Source organism: Balaenoptera physalus (assembly GCF_965194825.1).
Source record: "Balaenoptera physalus genome assembly, chromosome: 1".
In the NCBI taxonomy this organism is placed as follows: domain Eukaryota; kingdom Metazoa; phylum Chordata; class Mammalia; order Artiodactyla; family Balaenopteridae; genus Balaenoptera; species Balaenoptera physalus.
Genome location: NC_138882.1, coordinates 87,969,867 through 87,993,736, shown reverse-complemented (window position 1 = coordinate 87,993,736; position 23,870 = coordinate 87,969,867). Strand labels below are relative to the sequence as shown.

The window sequence follows — 23,870 nt, the reverse complement described above, 5'->3', positions numbered from 1 at the left end:
GGCGCAGTGGTTGAGAATCTGCCTGCCAATGCAGGGGACACGGGTTCGAGCCCTGGTCTGGGAAGATCCCACATGCCGTGGAGCAGCTGGGCCCGTGAGCCACAATTACTGAGCCTGCGCCTCTGGAGCCTGTGCTCCGCAACAAGAGAGGCCGCGATGGTGAGAGGCCTGCGCACCGCGATGAAGAGTGGCCCCCGCTTGCCACAAGTAGAGAAAGCCCTCACAGAAACGAAGACCCAACACAGCCATAAATAAATAAAAATAAAATAAATTTAAAGCTGCAGTCTCTATAAAAAAAATTTTTTTTTAATTTTTAACAAAGATTTTAGTCACTCTTAACTCTGCATTGAATAAAAAGTAAACTTCATGCTTACTCTTGTATAAAGCACAAATATACAGACAGTACATAAACAGATATACAATATAACTGTGGCATTAACATTTCATGGGGGTTGAGGGAATAGGAAAAAATATCTAAGAAGAATCTTCAGGGTCAACAGCAATGGAAAAAAAGGCTGAGAAACACTGTTCTAGTTAATCAGGTCAGAAACCTTCATGTCATATTTGACTCTTTTTTTTTTCTTCTTCTCATATTCCCCTCAAGTCCATGAGCAATCCTTTCGGCTCTACCTTCAAACTATATCCAGGATCTGACGCCACTTCTCTTTTTTTTTTTTGCCATGCTAGTAGAAGCCACCATCATTTCCTTGTCTGGATTACTCCAATAGCCTCCTTAACTGGTGGCTCTGCAGTCAGCCTATTTTCAACATAGCAACCAACGTAATCTTTTAAAAAGAATGCTATGTAACTTTTCTGCTTAAAACTGCTCTGCCTAAGTGTTCCCCACCTCAAAGTTAAAAGCCAAAGTCTTTACAGTGGCCTTCCAGGCCCTACATGAACTCTCTCCCTTCACCTCTCAGATCTCATATTCTATCACTTGTCTTCTTCTCCAGCCACAATGGCCTCCTTGTTCTTCCTCTAATATATCAAGACATTCCTGTTTTAGGTCCTTTACACTTGCTGTTCCACCTGTCAGCATGTTTTTCTCCCCCTCCCCCATATTTGCTTGGTTACCTTGTGCTCAACATTCAGATCAAGTATCACTTCCTTCCAGAAGCCTTCCTTGATCACCAAACCACCATTCCCATTCCCTTAAGGACCACACACACAACCCCTCTCTCTTCCTTACCCTGCTTCATGCTACTTCATAGAACTTATTACTCCCTGATATATATTTTTTATGGTCTGCTGCCAATAAGCCCCAGCTGAAAGGGATTTTTGTCTATTTTGCTATGTTACTCCCCCACATCTAAAACTGTACTTGGCACAAGACGTTCAACAACTTTTTGTTGAATTAACAAATACTATATGTGAGCTTGACAAAACAGGTTCCCTGCCTCAAAAAACGTGAGTCTACTGGGAAGACGTGAAAGAATTAAAATACACTAACTGCATGTGTTCAGTGGAACAAAGAAGTCTCCAAATCTGCCCAGAGGATTTACATAGGCATATGCAATTGCACGGTTAATCTAGGTTGTGCTAATCAATGTAACAATAAATATCTAAGGCTTTTGTAAACTATAATGTATTATGCAATTGTATCATAACTGGCGAAGGTGAGATCACATCTTGCCATTTATTGTTTCCGCGTCTCGAAAATTCTACGGGGAAAATTTTCGTTTCACTTCATTTACTTCCTCTTCCTATAATCCAAAAAGTCAAGTGGCTGTGAGTGTTATCGTCCCAGGGGAGTGTAAAAAATTGTTTGGTCTGGGAGTCTGCGTAGTGAATGGCTCGCTTAAGCTGGCGCATGCGCATCCTCTGAGGCACTGCAAGATGGCTGCCAGCGACTTTGTGGCGCGTTGGTGCCCCGAGGAATTAGCAGCGGCGGCGGCGGCGGCAGCTGCAGGTGCCAGAAAATAACAGTGGCCGCTGAGCGGTGGGAGTTTCTCGGCCTTGCTGTGTGAGCTGGACAGCCCCAAGAGAGACACCTCGCTAGGAAGCAAAACGCGGGGCGGAGCGGTGAAGCCCCTCCCCCAACCTCTCCTTAGTTTGACCAACTCCCTCTCCCACCCTTCTCTCCCCGTTTTTCCTCCCAACCCGCTACGCGCTGGCCTGCTGCGCAGGCGCACGAATAATCGAAGCGCCTCCTTAGCCCTTGGGGCTTGTGGGCTTCTGCGCGCGCTTCTCGTTCTTCTCCCTTGATTGGCCAGATTGCCCCGCCATCACACCTCCCTCTGCTTTTTCTAGGTTGAGAAGGAAGCAGGGGGGCGGGGCCAAGCAGCGCGTGCGCGATAGTGTTGCTGTCCCTTTGCTGCTATTGCGTTGCAAAAAAAATCCTGACTAGGTAGCCTTGGGCCTTTCTGTTCTAGAGGATCTAAAGGAGAGAGAAAGATTTCTGCATCTGAAGGGGCAGTCGGGTAGTATTAACTTTCAGATATTCATGCCCGCTCTTAGAGGAGTGTGGGGAAGGGCCTTAAGCGTTGAGAGCCGAAGAGTATAAAACCATTAATTTCCGGGCTAGGCGTTTAGAAGGGCTTTGCAGGACCTGTTTTCTGCTTAATTCTTCCGTGATTACTGACTGGTTTAAACACAATCCCTTGAACAATTCCGATAAACCTTCGAAACCCGCAGCCCCCCTTTGCAGCGTGTAGGAGCCGCCAGCGTGCCCAGCAACTGGTCCTCCCGTCCTACCTCCAGAAGAGCCTAGCGCGTGCACCATCCCCACCCCCTGGCCTCCCTCCCCACCTGCGGCTTTCACGCACTCGCAGTGATTGTTTTGCCCGCTCCCGCCGCCGTCGCCGCCGCCGCCGCGGCCGCCAGAGGAGCAGCAGCGCTTGTGCAAACCGGGAAGATGGCGGCCGGCGGCGGCGGAGGCGGCAGTAAGGCCTCCTCCTCGTCGGCCTCTTCGGCAGGGGCTCTGGAGTCCTCGTTGGATCGAAAATTCCAGTCGGTAACTAACACCATGGAATCTATTCAAGGCCTGTCGTCTTGGTGTATAGAGAACAAGAAACACCACACTACTATCGTCTACCATTGGATGAAGTGGCTCCGGAGATGTGAGTGTTGAGGGGTGACTAGGGAAGGGAAGACGGGGGATGGAAGGAAATACTACCCGAAACGCTTAGGGTTTCCCTGTGGAGCCGCTGCATTCGGTTGGGGTTGTTCATATTAAATCTTCGACCAGAGTGTACCCAGACTCAGACCCTATTCCTAGCCAGGATTGTCCTGAACTGCAGGAGGCTCATCATTTCTTGGATTTTATAGCGACTGACTTGGTGTGACCTTGGGCCGTTGGGCCCAAGTCTGTTGAGATTTACATGTTGTTTTAGAGCCTTGTAAGGTGATGTTGTTTTTACTGAACCTTCACAGAAATTGTCGCGTCCGTTTATTTCTTATAGGCCCTGACGTGTTAATGATTTCTTGTTTTCCTGATGATAGACACGCTATGGTTTAAGCAGTAGTAAATGCACCTATTTCGCTGGAATATGTGGGACCATTCTATTTTCCACTGACCTAAAACTTGTGATGTGTAATTAGAAGGGCCTTACCTAGATGAAGAGGTAACGTGAGCTCCACATAGAGCTGAGGCGACCACCTGAGAGGTTTTTGTAGCTATATTTGCTGCGGTAAAATACAGGCTTCTTGATACTGACCGGAAACAACCGTAGTCAGTATCGCCACTAACACCATAAAATGGAAAACATATCCGGCTACTTTTCAACCAGTTCAGATACCTTTTTAAAGAATAGGAATTGGTTTCATAGGTAATCAAAACAAAGAATCAGGAAGTGTGCTTTCGAATAGGTACTACTTTTTTACCCCAGTTAATTGTTTTTTTGTCTACATCGTGGAGTTTTTTTCACTTTGCTGCGTTACTGCAGAAAAGAGGTCTATTAGACTGTCAGGAAGCATGGCTTGTTTGCAGAAAATTTCAGATCTTTTAGGACAAAGTGTGGAGAAGTCATTTGTTGCTTCCTGCTGAGAAGAGAGGGTTGACCCTAAATCCATGTATATCTATTTGAATTTTAGGTCTGTTGTTGCTTCCTGTCTATGGCATGTCACCAGTGAGACCCATCTTCCACTTATTCTTCTTATTCCACTTTTGCTATTGACCCTATAGTGTTTTAATTTGTGTTTACTTTTAGGGAACAGATGGATAAAACTTACAAAATCATAGACCCCAAACTTCAAATCATTTGTGTATAAAGTTATTGTTGAGAGAGATGTTTTGTGGCTCTTTGAATAATATATGCAGAAAGGGTTGTATAACCAAGGCAGGATTACCTATATTTACCAATAGCAGATCAAAGTTACTTCTTTCCAAGAGGTAAAATTAGAACATACAATATCAAGTACCAGTCATTATCAAAGACTCACATAGTAAGTATCTACTATGTGCCCAGCCCTTTGTCATTTACAATATATCTAGTATCTCATTATACCTTAAACTAACGCTAAGAAGTAGATTTTTTAATAATTGATTTACAGATGTGGAAACTAAGCCTCAGAAATGTTAAGTAAGCTGCTTAAGTTTATACAGTTAAATGGTGGAGTTGGGATTTGACTCCACCATATCAGATGACAGTGGCCACATTTAACTTTGTAAAGTAATGTTTTCATGATTATTCTTCAATGTTTTTGGTACACCAGTGGTAGCAAGCAGTGCTCAAGCCTGAGGACGTATTCTCCTTAAACATATTTTTCTTCCTGTTTTAAAACATTTTTACTTTTCCTCCCTTTGGGCTCTGGTGCTTTAACTGTATGGTTACATCATTTGCAAGGATAAGTTGGTCGCCATCCCTGCCTGTGGGATTACAAATGCAATTACAATATTTTTTCCAGTCAGCGATAACGAGATACACTGGAGCCAGAATTTTTCTGCCTCTACTTTTGATATTGTGCCTGAGCTTATTTCCCTTGTTGATATTTTAAGAGTGAAAAAAATGATTGCTCTAGGAAGACAGTACTTCATTTGAAGTGCATTATATATAGTTTGTATAGTTAAATGCTTTTGGCTTTCTATAAACCTGATTTTTTTTTTTGTCTGGTGGAATGCAACTTAACTTTCTAAAATGGTTAAGGGTAATTTGTAGTTGTTTTATATTTACATTGAGTGAACATCGTTTATCTTATTGTAAGTAAAGCCTTTTGAGAGAAATATTCAGGAGATTGGTGTTAGAATTATTTTAGTTCGAGTTTGGTTTTTAAGTCAGCTTTAGGCAAATATGTGAAATAGGTGTCTTTGGCATTCCCAGCCTTTCTGTCCATCTTCCTGATGCCCCTTTTGCTTCTCCTTTTTTTCTTTTGACATCCATTATTTAGTAATTTATATTTAGACCTCAGTGTGAGTTTAAGTAACTGTTAACTCTTTCTGAGATATTTTCATTTTTATCCTTTATTTCATAATGTGTAATAAGAGACTTTTGTTCACTTTAAAGGAAATAATTTAGGGAGTTCTCTGGTGGACTAGTGGTTAGGATTCCGGGCTTTCACTGCCGTGGCCCAGGTTCAATCCCTGGTCGGGGAACTGAGAGCCCGCAAGCTGTGCAGTATGGCCAAAAAATAAATAAATAAAAATTAAACAAACAATAAAGGAAATAGAGAAGGCAAGTAGTCTTCCTGAAGACACACTCCATGGTGGGTTCTACTGATTTTTTTCAGACTTGTTTTAATTTGTTTGATTGAAGCTTCCATTGCTATCATTTTTCAAAAGCGATCTTTCTGTAGCCTAAACCGATGTCATTTCTGTGTTTTAAAATCCTTCAGTGATATCCCATTGCAACAGGCTTTAAGGGTTAAACTTCTTTTTACTACAAGTAAAAGGTCTACAAGTTCCTACACCACCTGCCCTGCCTACTACCTCTCAGGCTTCTTCCAATCCTATCTTCCCATCATTTAGATCCAAGCTCAAATATTACCTCCTCAGAAAGGCCTTCCCTAATGATCTTATTTAACATGGTTCCTTCAGTTGCATTCTAACACATCACTTTATTTTCAGTATATGAAATTACCTTATTTATTTGTTTATATGCTTACTATTTATTTTCTTCCACCGGATGACAGGGCTATGTCTTCTTTGCTGCTACATCCCCAAGCAACTAGAACAGTGTTTGGCATACAATAAGTAATCAATAAATATTTGCCAATATAATTTTGTGGAATAGTTAATCAAGAACTTGAATTGTTTTAATTTCTGTTTATCAGAAGGCAGCGTTTATAATTTAGTAAAAGAAATGATAGGTATGGTTGTTGGCAGTTTCAAAATATGGCTCTTATATGAGCTTGATGTGCAATTTGACTAGACTGTCATTTCTGTGTTTTGTTCATCCGTCCCATTTTTAATGTAACATGGAAATCAGTATGGAAAAGTAAAAAAAAAAAAAAGACTTTAGAATTAGATCTAGGTTCAAATCTTAATTCCGTCAGTTAATACCTGGGCACAGTACTTAAATTGTGAGTCTCAATTTCTGATCTGTGAGTAGAGATAATTATCTCTCATAGGCTTGTTGTCTAGACTTAAGAAGATAATGCAGGTATTTTAGTATAGGTCCTAGCATATATGTATATGTTCAGATTATTATGATGACAGTGATGATGTAGATAGTCTTAAGGTCCTGACTATTCGAAATAATTACTTTGTTTTGGGAACAGTGCTGGAAATTACATTCCCAGTCACGGGGAGATGATTTGGATCAGCCTTTCTGTAGTGAATTAGCAAGTTCTCTGAAGAACTAGTAGGACAAAATGGAAAATACTGTGTTCATGATATCTCCAAGTTGTTTTGCTTCTAACCATTGAATGGGCTGGTCTGTTTTAGAAGGTGTATGAGAATTGAAATGAGTTTTTGAAGAAAAGGGGGTTATAGGAAAGTAGAATCATTTGTAGAGCAGAAAAGCTGTTAAGATTTCCCTTCAGCTGTTTTTGGTACGAACTTTAAGTATGTACAAGATTAGAAAAGTAATAACATTCCCGTCACCACTGATCACCCCACTTCAGTAGTTATCTTTTTTCTTTTAATTAATCAATTAATTTATTTTTGCCTGCGTTGGGTCTTAATTGCTGTGCGCAGGCTTTGTCTAGTTGCGGTGAGCGGGGGCTACTCTTCGTTGCGGTGCGCCGGCTTCTCATTGCGGTGGCTTCTCTTGTTGCGGAGCACGGGCTCTAGGCACGCGGGCTTCAGGAGTTGTGGCTCGTGGGCTGTAGAGCGCAGGCTCAGTAGTTGTGGCCCATGGGCTTAGTTGCTCCACAGCATGTGGGACCTTCCCAGAACAGGGCTCGAACCCGTGTCCCCTGCATTGGCAGGTGGATTCTTAACCACTGCGCCACCAGGGAAGTCCCAGTAGTTATTTTAATGGCCGATCTTTTTTCTTCTGTCCCCTTTACTTTCCCTTCTCCTCCTCCTCATTTGAAGCAAATCTCAGTACAATCTGGTATTTTCTCCACAAGAGAAACTGTTATATAAACATGGACTGACCAAAAAAAAAAAAAAAATCTCTTAATACAGGATTAATTTGTTGCAGAGAATTCGAAAAGTGCAATTTACTATTTTTGATGTACAGCAGTGGTTTCTCAGATCCTTGAATGGACCGTGAAGATGGTAATAATTTTCTAGCTAACTTTTATCCAGTGCTTATTATGTGCCAGGCACTGTTCCAAGCATTTTGCATGTATTAATTCATTCAATCTTCATACTTCTTTGAAGTAGGTATTGTTATGATCCCCAGTTTACAGATGGGAAAACAGGGGCACTGAGAGGTTGAGTAACTTGCTCATGGTTAGAGAGCTAATAAGTGGTGGATTCAACCCAGGCATTCTTGATTTAGAGCATACGCTCTTAGCCACTGTACTACACAGCCTTTCCTATTCATAAAATATTTTCTACAATATTAGGCCATGCAGATTAACTATAATGTCTAGATTTTGAAGCTTTGTGGATATTTTTGTTTTTATTTTTGCTTTCTGTGGGAAAACTGATTATCTTGTATAGATTTGAAGTTCTGATAGTCATTTATAATTAAAAAGGAGAACAAATTGAACATGTTAGTTACTAAAGTTGTCTACTTGATAAAAATTTCTAAATGTTAGGTGTTTTAGATTAAATAATAGAAGGATTTTTTTGGTGGCAAAAAGTTTGGGGTACCACACTGGTACCTCCATTGGTCAGTGGAGAGTGAAATCTATAATCTTGTATTTGATATTGCACAAATCTGAGGGTCTGGAACTATTTTCTGCAGCTCTGGTATCTGAAATGTAGCTATTCCTTTAACTGTTTACTTTCCTTGTAATTCATCCTTTGTAGCAGATATGTTGGCTACACATACAGAGTATAACAGTACTGCCATAGCTTTTTTTTTTTTTTTAATTATTTTATTTTATTTACTTATTTTTTTGGCTGTGTTGTGTCTTCGTTGCTGCGCGCGGGCTTTCTCTAGTTGCGGCGAGCAGGGGCTATTCTTCGTTGCGATGCGCGGGCTTCTCATTGCCCTGGCTTCTCTTGTTGTGGAGCACGGGCTCTAGGTGCACGGGCTTCAGTAGTTGTAGCACACGGGCTCAGTAGTTGTGGCTCGTGGACTCTAGAGCGCAGGCTCGGTAGTTGTGGCTCACGGGCCAAGTTGCTCCGCGGCATGTGGGATCTTCCCAGACCAGGGATCGAACCCCTGTCCCCTGCATTGGCAGGTGGATTCATAACCACTGCGCCACTGGGGAAGTCCCTGCCATAGCTTTTTAATCACATGTCACATGTATACAAATGTAGGTGGACTAGGTACAAATTCTTACTTTAAGTTTCTAGGTGAATTTTGCTTATAAATCCCTAGTTTACATTCAGTTCTTTTAACAAATATTTATTGAATACCTACTGTGCCAGGCACTGGGGACACAAGCAGGTGAATAAAATAGAGAAAAATTTTTGTCCTCTCAGAGCCTATACTGTCAGAAGAGGAGACAAGCACCAAACAAACAAAATATTAAATATATTAGAAGGTAAAAAATATTAGGAGTGCTAAAAAGAAATATAAAGCAGGGAAGGGGAATACAGAGTGTTACAAGAGTTTGTAGTTTTAAATTAGGTGCTAAGGGAAGGCCTCACTGAGAATGTGACATTTGAGCAGGAAAGTGAGGTATAGGCAATATAGATAGGAGAGTGTGACAGGAGAATGTTCCAAGACAAAGAACAGAAAAATACAAAGATCTTGAGGTTAGAGTGTGCCTGGTGAGTTGAAGGAACAACAAGAAAGCTTTTGTGGCTGGAAAGGAGTAGTGAAAGTAAGGATTAGCAGATGAACTCGGAGATTATGGTGGGTGATACGGCAGAAGGGGCAAATCACAAAGAATTTTATAGGCATTCTTGGGCTTTTATTTTGAATGAGATGGGGCAGAGAAGTGATGTGAACAGATTTCTGTTTTTAAAAGATCATTCTAGTTGCTGCAGAAACAGGGATGCCAGTAGGTGGCTATTGAAGTAATCCTGGGATAAAATATTGGTGGTTTGGACAAGCTTGTGAAAGTTATAAGAAGTAATTTAATTCTAGATCTCTTTTGAAGGTAGATCCAAACGGCTTTCTAGATGAATTAAATGTGGGGTAAGAGAGGAGAGTTATCAAGAATGACTCTGGGGTTTTTTTGGCTGAGTGACTAGAAAGAGTTGACATTTATTGACAGACTTCACTCATTTAAAGTGTACAATTCATTTGTTTTAGTATATTCACAAAGTTGTGCGACAGTCACCACAGGGTATCTGCTTAGTATGTAAATTGTCCTTGGAGCCATCAGCCTGGAAGAGATGTACTAGGAAGTAAGTGTAGATAGAGAAGTAAGTGTAGTAAGACAGAGTAATAAGTATAGATAGAGAAGAGGTCCAGAGAGAAGGCTCTGGGGCATTCTGGTATTTCAGATACCTCTTTCTATTTACTTGGTCTAATGTGTTATTGTGTTTGGTTCTTTCTGAGGTTCAAGGTAAACTTTCAGCTTCCCAAAGAAGTAATAAATCTATTTTGATCTCTTGCATATTTCTACTCTTGGTTTAGGTTTAATGACACTTCTGGATTAGTTAGGCATTAGGTCTGTTATAATTCCCAGTTGTAAAATTATTGCATAATCAATATTCTCTCTGCCCTTTGGATGCCTAGGTCACCTTTTCTTCCATCCATTGCCCTAGGTTCATAGAGATGTAGGTAATTTCCATGTTTTCTGACAGTGTTTCAAAACATGAGCTACCGTAATTATTACATGTAATTATTGTGATGGTGTATACTAAATGAGCCTTTTAATGTGTATTATGAGACTTCACAAGCAGTTGTTATATTCTTCATTTAGCTGCTTTGTCTCTCAAATGCAGAAGGGTTGTATTATATACATGGCCTTAGGTGGATTTAAAGCAATATGTAAAACATTCTTTTGCTGTACATCCCATAGTAAGCTAAATGTTAAATTATATAGCAAATAAACATTCCCATAAATCAAAGTGTGAAACAGTATTGACAAACTTCAAGTGATTTTGTGGTGTGAAAATATCTTGAAAATTCCATTGGAAATTTCCATTTCCAATGGAAAATTACTAATATTAACATTTCCTTAAACAGGCCACCCCAAAATTTCAGTTCTGTTGGTAGAGAAGGGGTGAGTGTATGTATGTGTGTAATTTCTTCGAGAGTGGAGACTTATGATTTTATTCTTAGTGATTTGGCTTCCTGCCTTTCATAAACTAATAAATAATAGATGCATCCAAACTCCCTTTTCTCCTAAGCTTTTGTCATTCAGTTATGATCTTTTTTTAAATTTTTATTTTTAAATTAATTAATTAATTTTTTTAACCCCCCTGGCATCAGTCATGGACAGAGAAAGCTTCAATTCCAAGATTCCTAACACCCTGGTCTCCGGATTCAAGGTACAGCTGGCAATAGCCTCTGTCTACCAGGCAGGTGATGGAAACCAGTTTGCAAGTGTGAAGCCAGCTGGTGGGAAGATAAAGAGGGGGCTGAAGGGGCTGTGAGGCTCTTTTTTTTTAAATTAATTAATTAATTTTTGGGCTGCGTTGGGTCTCTGTTGCTGCACGTGGGCCCCCTTCATTTGCGACGAGCTGGGGCCGCTCCTTGCTGTGCGCCCGCTTCTCATTGCGGTGGCTTCTCTTGTTGCGGAGCACAGGCTCCAGGCACATGGGCCTCAGCAGTTGTGGCTCGCGAGCTCCAGAGCAGGCTCAGTAGTTGTGGTGCACGGACCCAGTTGCTCCGCGGAATGTGGGATCCTTCCGGACCAGGGCTCGAACCCGTGTCCCCTGCATTGGCAGTGGATTCTCAACCACTGCGCCACCAGGGAAGCCCAAGTTATGATCTTTTTTTTAATCTTTTTTTTTTCTCACTTTTCCCAAGTGTTTAGTGTTCTACAGCAGTACTTTAAAAAGTCCGAAGGGGATATTTTGGGTTAGTTGTTTTAAAATTTCGTCTGAGAACTAAGACTACATGAGGTTTTTTAATGTGTAGAAGGAGCTCAGAGACCCTAGTAAAAAAAAAAATTACTCAAAAACTTAACACCGTTGCACAAACCACCTTGACTGAGTTTCTCATCTGTTTGTCAAGGAAACAAAAAGGAGTTGGTGCTTTGTAGTGCTTTTGATTCCACTGCATCCACAGATTTTAGTTATAGAACACTGGAGAGATGCACATCTTGTGGAGAAGTAGTAGAACCTAGTTACTCCTTTTGGAAAAAGGCAACAATTGCATTTGTGCTTTAGAACATTAAAGTCTTTCTGGCTAAGATAAAGATAGTCTAAAAAAAAACCTCATTGTTTTTCTTGTTCTCTTAGAAACATTGAAATAGAGGCTGTTTGATGAAAGAAATAAAATGTTTAATATGCTGGGTTTAAATTTTGGTTGCAGCCTTTTATCTTTCCCTCATCTCTCTTCCTTCACTTCACTTGCTAGTGATTAGTTTTACTTACTTTCACCCTATGGTTTCTTTGGTACCCACCAGAGGTGGCTGGGGGGAGAAAGGAGATTGATTATTTCCTTTAGTGAAAGTTTCACTGTTAGAAGGGAAAAGATTTTTTAATGTTAGGCATTATAACTTATCATTTTTAATTAAAAAAAGACCCGAATGGATCCTGTGCTGTTTTTGTGTTCCCTTTACTGTCATGATAGTTTTAAAATGGTAGCATAACACATTATTTTAAAATGATGATCTCTAAGAGGCAGTCAGCATTACTTGAGTTATTAACATTTCTTTTATAGTGTATTCTTATGTCTAAAGATACAGAATTCAGAAAATTAATTTAGAAATATTGGGTGCTTACTCTACGTAAAACTTTGTTAGGTCGCTCGCTGAAAGAGATGGAATTATGAGGAACTTAACGTTTCGTAACTAAGATAAGAATTGAACAAAAATAACTTGTTCTGGGAAGTATGATAATATGAGTTTTCATATGCTGTACCAGTTTCGAAGAGTTATCACTTTTTGGTTGGAGTGAAGGTATGATTCACTGAGCACCCTTACTAGATATCTCTCACACACACACACACACACACACACACATATATTCCTATAATCCTAACATAAGCTCTGTAAGGTAGGAGTTGTCCCCACTTAAAATTCTTATAAACCGAGGCTTAGGGAAGTCAACTGATTATTTTGAGGAAATTGTCAGAACATTTTTATAGTATAGGAAAGGGAAACTGCCTGGTTTCAGGGTGGCTAAGCATAAGCTTAATTTTTTTTCCACCCTTGGTTTTGTTCTCTGAAGGCAGAAGGTGAGAGTGAGTGGGAGAAATACAAGAAATACGGTGGGTTCAGAGCCTGAGTTGCTTACAAGTACTTTGTTATTATTTAACAATGTTCTTTATTAAATTTCCAATCATTAATACAGTTAACTTCACAAACATTATCACTAATAGATTTAGTAATAAATAGTTAACATTTCCTGAGTTCTTATCATGTGATCTCATTTAATATAACAATTCATGAGGTATTGATATTATGTAATTTTTATTACTTAGTAAGGCTATTAGTGATATATATGTAAAATTACGCTGATGAAGGGAAAATAATAAAGAAAACGTTATAGATGATATAACTGAAGCACTTGAAGGCTCAGTGAGGTAAAATTAATTGTTCAAGTTTCATAGCTAGTAAACAGTAGAGCCAGAATGAAAATCTAAGCAGTCTTGACTCCAGAGCCTACTCTCTACCTTTGTGCTAGACTGCGTTCCACTTCTTTCAAAGTTTATTGGTATTTTGTAGTGTTCCATAGTGTGGTATATATAGTATAATGGTTCCCAAACAGCCCTTGTGCCTGTTTTTTCCCAGCTTTTTTATATATTATTGACGTGTAACATTGTGTAAGTTGTGATGATTAGATACATGTATAAATTGCAAAATGATTACCACAAGATGTACTCTTCTAGTAACTTTCAAGTATATAATGCCATATTGTTAACTATAGTCACCATGTTGTACGTTAGATCCCCAGAACTTATTCATCTTATAACTGCAGGTTTGTACCCTTTGACCAATGTCTTCCCGTTCCCCCACTCCCTGGCTCCTGGCAACCACCATTCTACTCTGTTTCTGTGAGTTCTGTGCCTGTCTATTTTGAGGATTTCACGGAGCTGCAGAGGTGAAAAAAATTCATTAACTCGTATATAGCAATAAATTGAATATAGAAGCAGATATGAGAACTTAGTTGTCTTCTATTAAGCCAAACATTAGATTTTCAAGAATGTAAAACAGTGCTACTCTCCTCACTAAATTTTTTCTCTTGCAAATATAGTTATTTTTAATAAAATATGTATAACTTATTAACTGAATGGTTTTATTATTTTTAATAAATTAATAGATATTTTAAAATTCTTAGTTTTAATTTATAATACAGTAAAGAGCATAAATATAACTAACCCACATAAGCAAAAGCTCTTTGGGGTCTTCAGTAATTTTTAGGAGGGTAAAGGTATCCTGAAACCAAAAGGTTTGAGAATTCACTGATTTATTGATATGTTGTAGAATGACCTTTATCAAGTTTCTGCAACGTACACGTCCATTGTCTCTCATCTTAATACTGTGTATTGCCCAGGGGTTACCAGATGTTATTTTATAACCATTTAATTACTGTTTTTTAATTTGTGAGATCATAAGTTTGGTAACTTTTTATTTTGTCAAATAAGGATGTAAAATACACTACCATTTATATTATCACTATCATTTTATAAATTACCACTTTATATGAAAAATTTGCCTTAATGTCCTTGTCTTTCAGGTCTTAGCTCAAATGTCATCTCCTTAGAGGTTGAGCCCTATCGTCCTAGCCAGAGCCTACCCCGCTTTGCTCCTACCTATCATTCTCTTATTGCATCACCCTATTTTATTTTCTCTATGTACCTTTTCCCATTATAAGATATTACCTTATTTATTTGTTTATTTACTGAGATGCATGTCCCCTGTCACCCCCAACTAGAATGTAAGCCCATGACAGCAGGGACTTTGTTTTGCCCACCACTACCTCCTCAGCACCTTGAAGATGGTGTAGAACATAGAAAGTGCTTAATTAATGACTTTCTTATATCTGACCACAGAGCACACTTCGAGAATTGTTGCTATAGAGGTTTTACATAGTTTTGTTTACATAGATTTACATATGTAGGGGGATATACAATATTGTATAGTGGTTAATTGGCAAAGTACATGGGCTTTGGACTCCAATAGGCATTATAATTGTTACTTAACCTCTTAAAGCCTTTAAATAGGGATAATAATAATACAACACACCTTATGTGATTGTTGGTGGTATTAAAAAAGATAATTCATATAAAGCGCTTTGCAAACTACCTGACATTTAGAAAGCTCAGCACTGTACAACAGAAATTAACACAACATTGTAAATCAACTACACTTCAATAAAATACACATATATATATATATATATATATATATATATATATATATCTAAAGAAAGCTCAGCAAATGGTAACTATTGTTGTTTTTAAATGCAATTATGGTATGCATTTTTATTACGCCATGTTTCATGCAGGCCTGTGTGTTTAAGCTTTAAATTCTTCCAGTTAATCCTGCATGCCCTAGGTGAAATTTTAAGGTTAATAATCCAAAGGAATGAACACAGATTTTTTAGGCCTTTTTATTAATACTAGAGAATGCCTGGAAAACACACTAATTTGGAAACAATTTACCTATTTTGAGTATTTCATGTACCTATTTGTATAACAATATCTTGCAGTTCTAGAAGTTCATAGAATTTAAGAATCTTTCGTGTATTTTTATAGCTGTTGTGCTAATATGAAAATGCATCTCAAAGAAGGGATTTCACAGGGACAGCAATATCTTTAGTGCTGCTGGATTTTTAAAAATAGCCTATCAAAAACAAGGAGTTTATAAAAATTTAAGTTGGAATAATAAAGACCAAATATTAATCATATTTTCATATAAAATTTTAAATTTGAAATTAAAGATTTTTAAAAAAGAAAATTTCATTTCAAGATACATTTTGGAAGATCAATTTCACTTTGTTTTAAAAGTCTTTAAAAACCTGATAATAGAAAAGTGAATAGCTTTTTGAAATCCATTTATAGGTCATCCTTACACATATATACTGTGTTTAGTATAAACTAGGATAAGAATTCATTTCTATTCTCCTATTCATTCTTATCCTCAGATTGCCATGTACATACATATGTATAAACTGATAAATGTGGATAAGATACAGAGAAAATAAAACATAGCAGTAAACAAAAAATACAGTATGAATTTGACTTTGTACAACAGCATTTTCTAGAAAGTGGTGATGTTTAGTTTAGGTTGTCACTGTCAAAGCTTAGGTCCTACGAAGTTAAAGTTAAACCTGTTTCATGTTGCTAGACTTTAGTACCTTTAATACAAATGCTTCATGAATTTCCAGAAGGAGTGGGGGATAGGCTATTCAGTATTTTCCAAACTTATTTGACCATGGAGTTACTTTCTTTTCTAGCCATCTCATGTGATTACTGTTCCATGGAACACACATTGGGAAGCTTTGTTATGGATGTTTTTCTAGGAAACCCCCAATTAAAGAGCAGAGAGAACCAATTTATATTTGTGTGTAAGTAAGAAAGGCTTCATGGAGGAAACATTTGTTCAAAAAAGATGTGAAGCAGGTGAAAGAAGGCATCTCAAATACAAACAAAGGTGTAAAAGAATCAGAAGCAGAGAGTGAACAATCAGAAGTACACATAGACAAGTGAGGATGGAAAAGACAAAGAGAAGCAATAAAAGCCATGATTTTTAAGACATGGTGGGGAGGGAAGGTATGTTGAAAACAAAGTAACTATGTATAGGCACAAAAGCTACAATAGATAGTGATTGTAACACTGGACAAAAATTACTTTTTTGTAATACTGGTATTAGTATATTTTCGGATTTATTCGAAGCTTTTAGAATTCAAGAATTGAAGTTACGTCTGTGAGCCCAGATTTTTAATGTATTTCATATTTTAAAACATCAAGTAAAAATGTAAATTTATAAAAACATAAATATTAAACATAGATTATCATTGTAATGTAAATCATCAGCTCTTCCTGCCTTTGCTGCTTCCTTTGACTTTGGTCTTTTTGTCTGAGGTACCTTTATAATTGCTTTGTGTGATGTAGCTGGTTGGGTTGGACTTTAGTATCTTCTTGCCATATTTAACTCCCCTGACCAGTGCTTTCGGAACCACCTGTCTATGTTCAGTAGTTCAAAATTGCCGAAGTTTTGACTTTTCTTGGCCAACTTGGGAAATGTTTCCCTAATGGAGTTTAAATCCTTTCTTTTCCCTAGGAGAGATTCTTTGTTATGGAAGATTCTTTCCCTCAGGTGCAGACTCTCCCTATAAGTGGGCCAGGACAAAGGTAGAGGGGGGTGAGTCAGGGGAGTTTCCTGAACTGCATAGTTAGTAGGGTAAGGAGTTTGTGGTGAAAGTGAGAGGAATGGGGGTGGGTGAGTTGGTAGGAAAGAGATAAAGGCAACCAAGGACGACGAATGAACTGCTTTTGTATTATGCCAACAAAAATATTGTATTTTGGTCTTTAAAATAGCAATACCTGAAACTGATATTACAGTTTCCAAAAATAAATGATAATATGTTTGGGGGAAGTGTTCAGGAGCCACTATAATAATCTAACCAAATGACAGAGATTTGAAAGAATATAAGTGGTAGTGGAGAGGACAGATAAGATCTAAGAGGTATTTAGAAAGTAGAATTTGACAGAACTTGCTGACCAGTTGGATGTACGGGATGAAGTTAGAGGAAAGCTTGGAAGATGGATCCTGTGGATTCTGTCTTGGGTGACAGGAAATTTGGGAGGAAATAGATGATAAAAGCAGGCTTGCACACATGGAGTTGGAGTGTCTGGAGGGCATCTGAGACAAGTTGTTTAATAGATAATTAACCATTTTGATAGTGCTTATAATCCTAATATTGGCTAATATTTATTGACAGTTATATACTTGATGCAATTCTAGGAATTTTTTGTGTATTTTGTCATGTAATCTTGAGAAAAACCTTTGAATAAGTAGGTACTATTATTTCATTGTGTAGACGTGAAAAGCATCTCATTGTATAGATGAGAAAAGGTCATGCAGTTGGAAATAGGGGCTGGGTTTTGAAACTAGTTCTGACTAACTTAAATATGTTCATAACCACTATATTGTATTTGGGAGGGAGCTTTGGACTAGAGATGGAGACTTAGGAATTGTAATTATATTGGTAGTAGTTAATGAATGAGCACTTCAAGGGACACAGTATTTTAAGTGAGAAGAGAATAGGGCCAGTGAAGGAACTTGGGAAACATCAGAGTTTCAGAAGAAAAGGTAACTTAGGTAGAGGAGAAGATCAGAGCAAAGTAATTTCTCAGAAATTAAGGGAAGAGAAAGTTTGCCAATGGAGTTTCCAAGGAACATGGTTCTGGGAAAGGGCATGATTGTACTGGGGAGAAGGGTGAATAGGACAATTTCTGTTTCTGATGATATGACAGACTAGATATTTTGCAGAGAGACTATATTTTTTTTGCCCTAAAAAATAACTAAATCCTGCAGAAATTGTAACAAACATAACTTTTAAAAATAAACTTTATTCTAGAATAGCTTTAGATTTACAGAGAAGTTGCAAAGATGGTATAGAGGGTTCTAGTATACCCTGCACCCAATTTCCCCTGTTGTTAACATCTTACATTGGTATATGGTACATTTGTTACTGCTAATGAACCAATACTGATAGGTCATTATTAACTAGAGTCCATACTTTATTTGTGGATTTCCTTAGTTTTTGCCATATGTCTTTTTCTGTCCCAAGATCCCATCCAAAATTCCACATTACATTTAGTCATCATGTCACTTCAGGCTCCTTTAGACTGTAACAGTTTTGAGGAGTATTGATCAGGTATTTTGTAGAATGTTCCTCCATATGGATTTGTCTGGGGAATTCCCTGGTGGTCTAGTGGTTAGGACTCCGCGCTTCCACTGCAAGAGGGCCTGAGTTTGATCCCTGGTTGGGGAACTAAGATCCCTCAAGCCGCTAGGCGCGGCCCAAATGACTAAACAAAAATATGCGTTTGTCTGATATATTTTTTTTTTCATGATTAACTGGGGCTATAGGTTCTTGGAGAGAACACAGGAAAAGTGCCATTTGCATCACATCACGTCAAGAGTATCCTGTCAACATGACTTATCACTGATGATGCTAACCTTGATCACCTGGCTGAGGCAGTATTTATCAGGTTTCTTCACTGTAAAATCACTGTCTCCCCCCACCCCCTTATCAAACTACACACTTTGGAAAGAAGTCACTGTGCACAGTACACACTTAAGGAGTGCAGAGTTGATGTTCCACCTCCTTGAGGGGGCAGTATCTTTGTGCATGGAAGGTTACAAGCTTAATTTTTAATGCGTTACTGAGTATGCTAAAAAAGTTAGGGCGCTCTCTAAGGGTCTCTTCTCACAAAAGTGAAGAGTCAGCTGAAGCAGGAACAATGAGCTGTGAGCAAACAGAAAAGGCAAGGTTGCTCTCAAAGGCAAATGCCCATATTAGCACTAATGGGAACCTAAGCCTTTGGCCCACAGCAAAGTGGAAGAACCCTCTGAGAAAGATGCTAAATTGGACCAAGGTCAGTACTACCCTGATTCTGCCATAGCACTTGCAAGTACACTTTGAGAGAAAGTTTTTTCTGGTTTGGCTCTTTGAATTCCCACAGATAGAATTCAACAGAGAATTACCAAACACAAGGAAATAAGTCACTTTGAGTGAGATTTGGTAGAAACAAACCCCTAAAGACTTAAACTATTAATGATAAGATACAAAATATAAAATAATCATGTATAAAATGTTTAAATTAATAAAAGGGGCTAGGGGCTTCCCTGGTGGCGCGGTGGTTGAGAGTCTGCCTGCCAATGCAGGGGACACGGGTTCGAGCCCTTGTCTGGGAAGATCCCACATGCCGCAGAGCAACTGGGCCCGTGAGCCACAGCTACTGAGCCTGCGCGTCTGGAGCCTGTGCTCCGCAACAAGAGAGGCCACGATAGTGAGAGGCCCGCGCACCACGATGAAGGGTGGCCCCTGCTCGCCGCAACTGGAGAAAACCCTCACACAGAAACGAAGACCCAGCACAGCCAAAAATAAATAAATTAATTAATTAAAAGAATAAATAAATAAAATAAAAGGGGCTGCTCTTCATTGCGGTGCACGGGCTTCTCATTGCGGTGGCTTCTCTTGTTGCAGAGTGTGGGCTCTAGGTGCACGGGCTTCAGTAGTTGTGGCGTGCAGGCTCAGTAGTTGCGGCACACGGGCCCTAGAGTGTGCGGGCTTCAGTAGTTGCAGCGCACAGGCTCAGTAGCTGTGGCTTGGAGGCTCTAGAGCACAGGCTCAGTAGTTGTGGCGCACAGGCTTTGTTGCTCCGCAGCATGTGGGATCTTCCCGGACTGGGGATCGAACCCGTGTCCCCTGCATTGGCAGGCGGATTCTTAACCACCGCACCACCAGTGAAGTCCTGGAAGGCGGATTCTTAACCACTGGACCACCAGGGAAGTCCCCCAACAGCATTTTAAAATTAAGGTGTGTACATTGTTTTTTTTTAAGACATAATGCTATTGCACACTTAATAGACTACAATGTAGTGTAAACATAACTTTTATATGCACTGGGAAACCTGAAAATTCATGTGACTCACTTTATTTCTATATTTGGAACTTTATTGTGGTGGTCTGGAACCGAACCCACGATATCTCAGAAGTATGCCTGAACTGAAAGGAGAATTTACCAGCTTTGTTATCCTAGTGAGAGAGTTAAAATGTAGCTGTTAATTATTGGTAGTTTAAGCAGATACAAAATATGTAAAAATATAGAGAATTTATACTATACTACCATATCTGATTTAATTGACTCACATATAGAGAACCCTGTGCTCCAAAATTAGAAAATGTGCATTCTTTTTTGAACAAACAAGGAATATTTAAACCAATTAGTGATGTGTACTGGCCCCTAATGCAAGATTAGTATAATTTTAGATCCTTTGTATCATGCAGATTCATGTTCTTTAGCCATATAGTACTTTTAACTTAGAATTTAATAGCCAAAACAAAAATTTCCCCTTTGCTTGGAAATTAAAATGTGCATTTCCAGATAACTCATGGATCAGAGAATAAATCATAGTGGAAATTTAAAAATACATAGCACTGAATAGTAATAAGAACACTACATCGAAACTAATAACTCATTTTATTGAGTGCTTACCATTTGTTTATTTGGGATCCATCAGTGAATACATCAAGATTTCTGACCTTGTGGATCAATAAATATAATGAAAAAGTAAATTACCTATTATGGTAGAAAATGAAAAAATCGTATGGGAAAAAAGTAAAAAGAGCAGGGTAAAGGGCATTGGAATTAACGGTGGAGATTGGGGGACTGGTTGCAGTATTAAAGGAAGCACTTAAAATAGGCTTCATTGAGAGAGTGAGAATTGAGTAAAGACCTGAAGACACTGAGTTACCGGATACACATCTGGAGGAAGAGGATTCTAGGTAAAGGGAACAGTTAGAATTAAGACGCTAAATTATGAGTATATCTGGTATGTTCAAAGAATAGTGTTCCAAAACACTATGGCTGGAATGGAGTGAAAGTAGATGAGGTCAAAGAGATAAAGGAGATGGCAGATCACGTAGGGCAAAGTCTTTGGCTTTTACTTAGAGTGGAAGTAGTAACCATTGGAGAGTTTTGAGCAGAGAGTTTTGAGCATGCTCTGACTTACCTTTTAAAAGAATTCTCCACTGCCATGGCAAGAATAGACTATAAGGAGGAATGGACAGAAGCAGAGAGACCTATTATAAGAGTAATGTAATAGTCTAGGTGAGAGATGATGATGGCTTAGATTGCAGTGACAGGGATAAAGGTCATAAGAAGTAAATGATTTCTGGATACGTTTTGAAGACAGAACAAATTGCTGACAGTTTGAGAAAAAGGAGGAATTAAAGATAATTCCATGGTTTGTGTCCTGAGTGATAGAAGGATGGAGTTGTCATTAACTACGTGATGAAGGCTTTTAGTAGACAAGATTTGGGAGAGATCAAGAGTTTAGTTTTTTGTTTTTTGTTTTTTTCTTTTTTCTTTTTTTTGAGAGGTGGCTTTTTTTGTTTTATTTTGTTTATTTATTTATGGCTGTGTTGGGTCTTCGTTTCTGTGCGAGGGCTTTCTCCAGTTGCGGCAAGCAGGGGCCACTCTTCATCACGGTGCGCGGGCCTCTCACTATCGCGGCCTCTCTTGTTGCGGAGCACAGGCTCCAGACGCGCAGGCTCAGTAATTGTGGCTCACGGGCCTAGTTGCTCCGTGCCATGTGGGATCTTCCCAGAACAGGGCTCGAACCCGTGTCCCCTGCATTGGCAGGCAGATTCTCAACCACTGCGCCACCAGGGAAGCCCCAAGAGTTTAGTTTTTAACATGTTGAGTTTGAGATATCTTCTAGATACTTTGGTGGAGATGTCATGTTACACAAGTAGGTATATGGGTCTTGAGTTAAGTCTGGGCTGGGATGCAGTAAAGCTGTACCTAAGGGAAATTTGTAAACTTAAATGCAAGAGGCTGAAACTTAATAAGCTAAGCATCTTTTGTTTTAAAAAAAAAAAAAAACAGGCAAAGAACAACAGAATAGGTCCAGCCAAGGAGAGTAGAAGGAAGGAGATTAAAAATAAGAACAAAGAATAAGTACAAAAGAAAGATAAAATAGAGAAGGTCAGCAAAGACAAAACTTGCTTCTTCAAAAAGCCCAGTAGGGGCTTCCCTGGTGGCACAGTGGTTAAGAATCCGTCTGCCAATGCAGGGGACATGGGTTCGACCCCTGGTCCAGGAAGATCCCACATGCTGCGGAGCAACTAAGTCCATGTGCCACAGCGAATGAGCCGGCGCTCTAGGGCCCGCAGGTCACAACTACTGAGCCCGTGCACCTAGAGCCTGTGCTCCGCAACAAGAGAAGCCACTGCAGTGAGAAGCCCACGCACCGCAACAAAGACCCAATGCAGCCAAAAATAAAATAAATAAAATTTAAAAATAATACTAAAAAAAAAAAGTAAAAGATAAACCTTTGTCAGGATTGATCAAGGAAGAAAAAAAGAGGAAGCATAAATAAACAATATTAGGAATGGAGGGGGGCATGACTACAGATAAAGTAGAAATTTAAAAATCATACGAACAACTTTATGCCAATAAATTTGAACACTCAGATGAAATGGACAAATTCCTTTAAAAATTAATAATCCAAGAAGAATTAGAAAATTTGAATAGCTCTGTAAGTATTAACCAGACTGAGTTAGTAGTTTGTAAAATCTTCCTATGAAGAAAACATCAGGCTCATGGAATGAACGTCTTTGGCAGGAGGGCAAGAAGGCCTCAGAAGAGCTCAAAGATGAATGAGATCATATCAAAAGGATGTAAGAGCTGGCTTGAAAGGGATTTTACTGGCTAACTGTGGGACAGTTTGTACATCAAAAAGAATGACAGTAATGAATGAGGAAAAAAATCCCTGTGTCTATAGTTATATTCATTAAAAGAAAAGAGAAAGAGAACAAGGGAGGGGCAAGAAAGAAAAACTCTTTATAGAAGAATGTCATCTAATAAATTGCATACTTTTTGTATGTTTAATGTTAAATGTCTAATATATATGTATACTTTTTTTTTTAATAATAAATAGCTTGTCCTAGGTAAGGACATGGAGAGACATCTGGCCATTGTAGTAGACAGTGTTCCAAATATTTGAAGGAGGAGGGAAGGTAAGAAGTGAGAAGGTAGCTATGATGGATTATGTAATTAAGGGAGGGTTATTTTCAAATGAAAGTCACTTCAGTATACAGAATTAGGGAGCCATTAACTAGTTTGTTTTTTAACAAACTTTTTATGATTATAAAAGTACATTGTAAAATTCAAACTATACATGTGTTACAAAATGAAAAGTAAGTTACCCATCACCTTCCTCTATATGCCAAGTTCCATTATTAACAGTTTCTTATTTTTTTCTTATATACGTTAACATTGTTGTGCAACCATCACCAACATCATCTCCAGAACTTTTTTTCATCTTCCCAAACTGAAACTCTGTACTCATTAAACAGTAACTACCCATTCCTCCCATCCCATAGCCCCTAGCAACCACCATTCTACTTCCTCTTTCTATGACTTTGACTACTCTAGGTACCTCATATAAGTGGAATCATATAGTATTTGTCTTTTTGTGACTGGCTTATTTTACTTAGCATAATGTCTCTTTAAGATTCATCCATATTATGGCATGTGTCAGAGTTTCTGTCCTTTTTAAGGCTGAATAATATTCCATTATGTGTGTGAGATTTATATATATGTATATCACATTTTGTTT

The 23,870-nt window shown here is 38.7% G+C and overlaps 1 protein-coding gene across 13 annotated transcripts in view; it reads left to right on the top strand.

The window, feature by feature from the left end:
* The first annotated feature begins 233 nt into the window (after positions 1-233).
* RPRD2 (regulation of nuclear pre-mRNA domain containing 2) overlaps positions 234-23,870 on the top strand; it is a 92,281-nt gene continuing 68,644 nt past the window's right edge. For 5 of the 13 annotated variants that reach the window (XM_082474026.1, XM_082474031.1, XM_082474027.1 and 2 more), the window contains exon 1: positions 234-3,059. In XM_082474026.1, the coding sequence (XP_082330152.1) occupies positions 2,855-3,059 (205 nt within the window). In that variant the 5' untranslated portion in view covers positions 234-2,854. Of the gene's footprint in view, positions 3,060-18,609; positions 18,732-23,870 lie in introns of all 13 variants that reach the window. The other 8 variants (XM_082474028.1, XM_082474030.1, XM_082474022.1 and 5 more) reach the window with 3 other exon arrangements.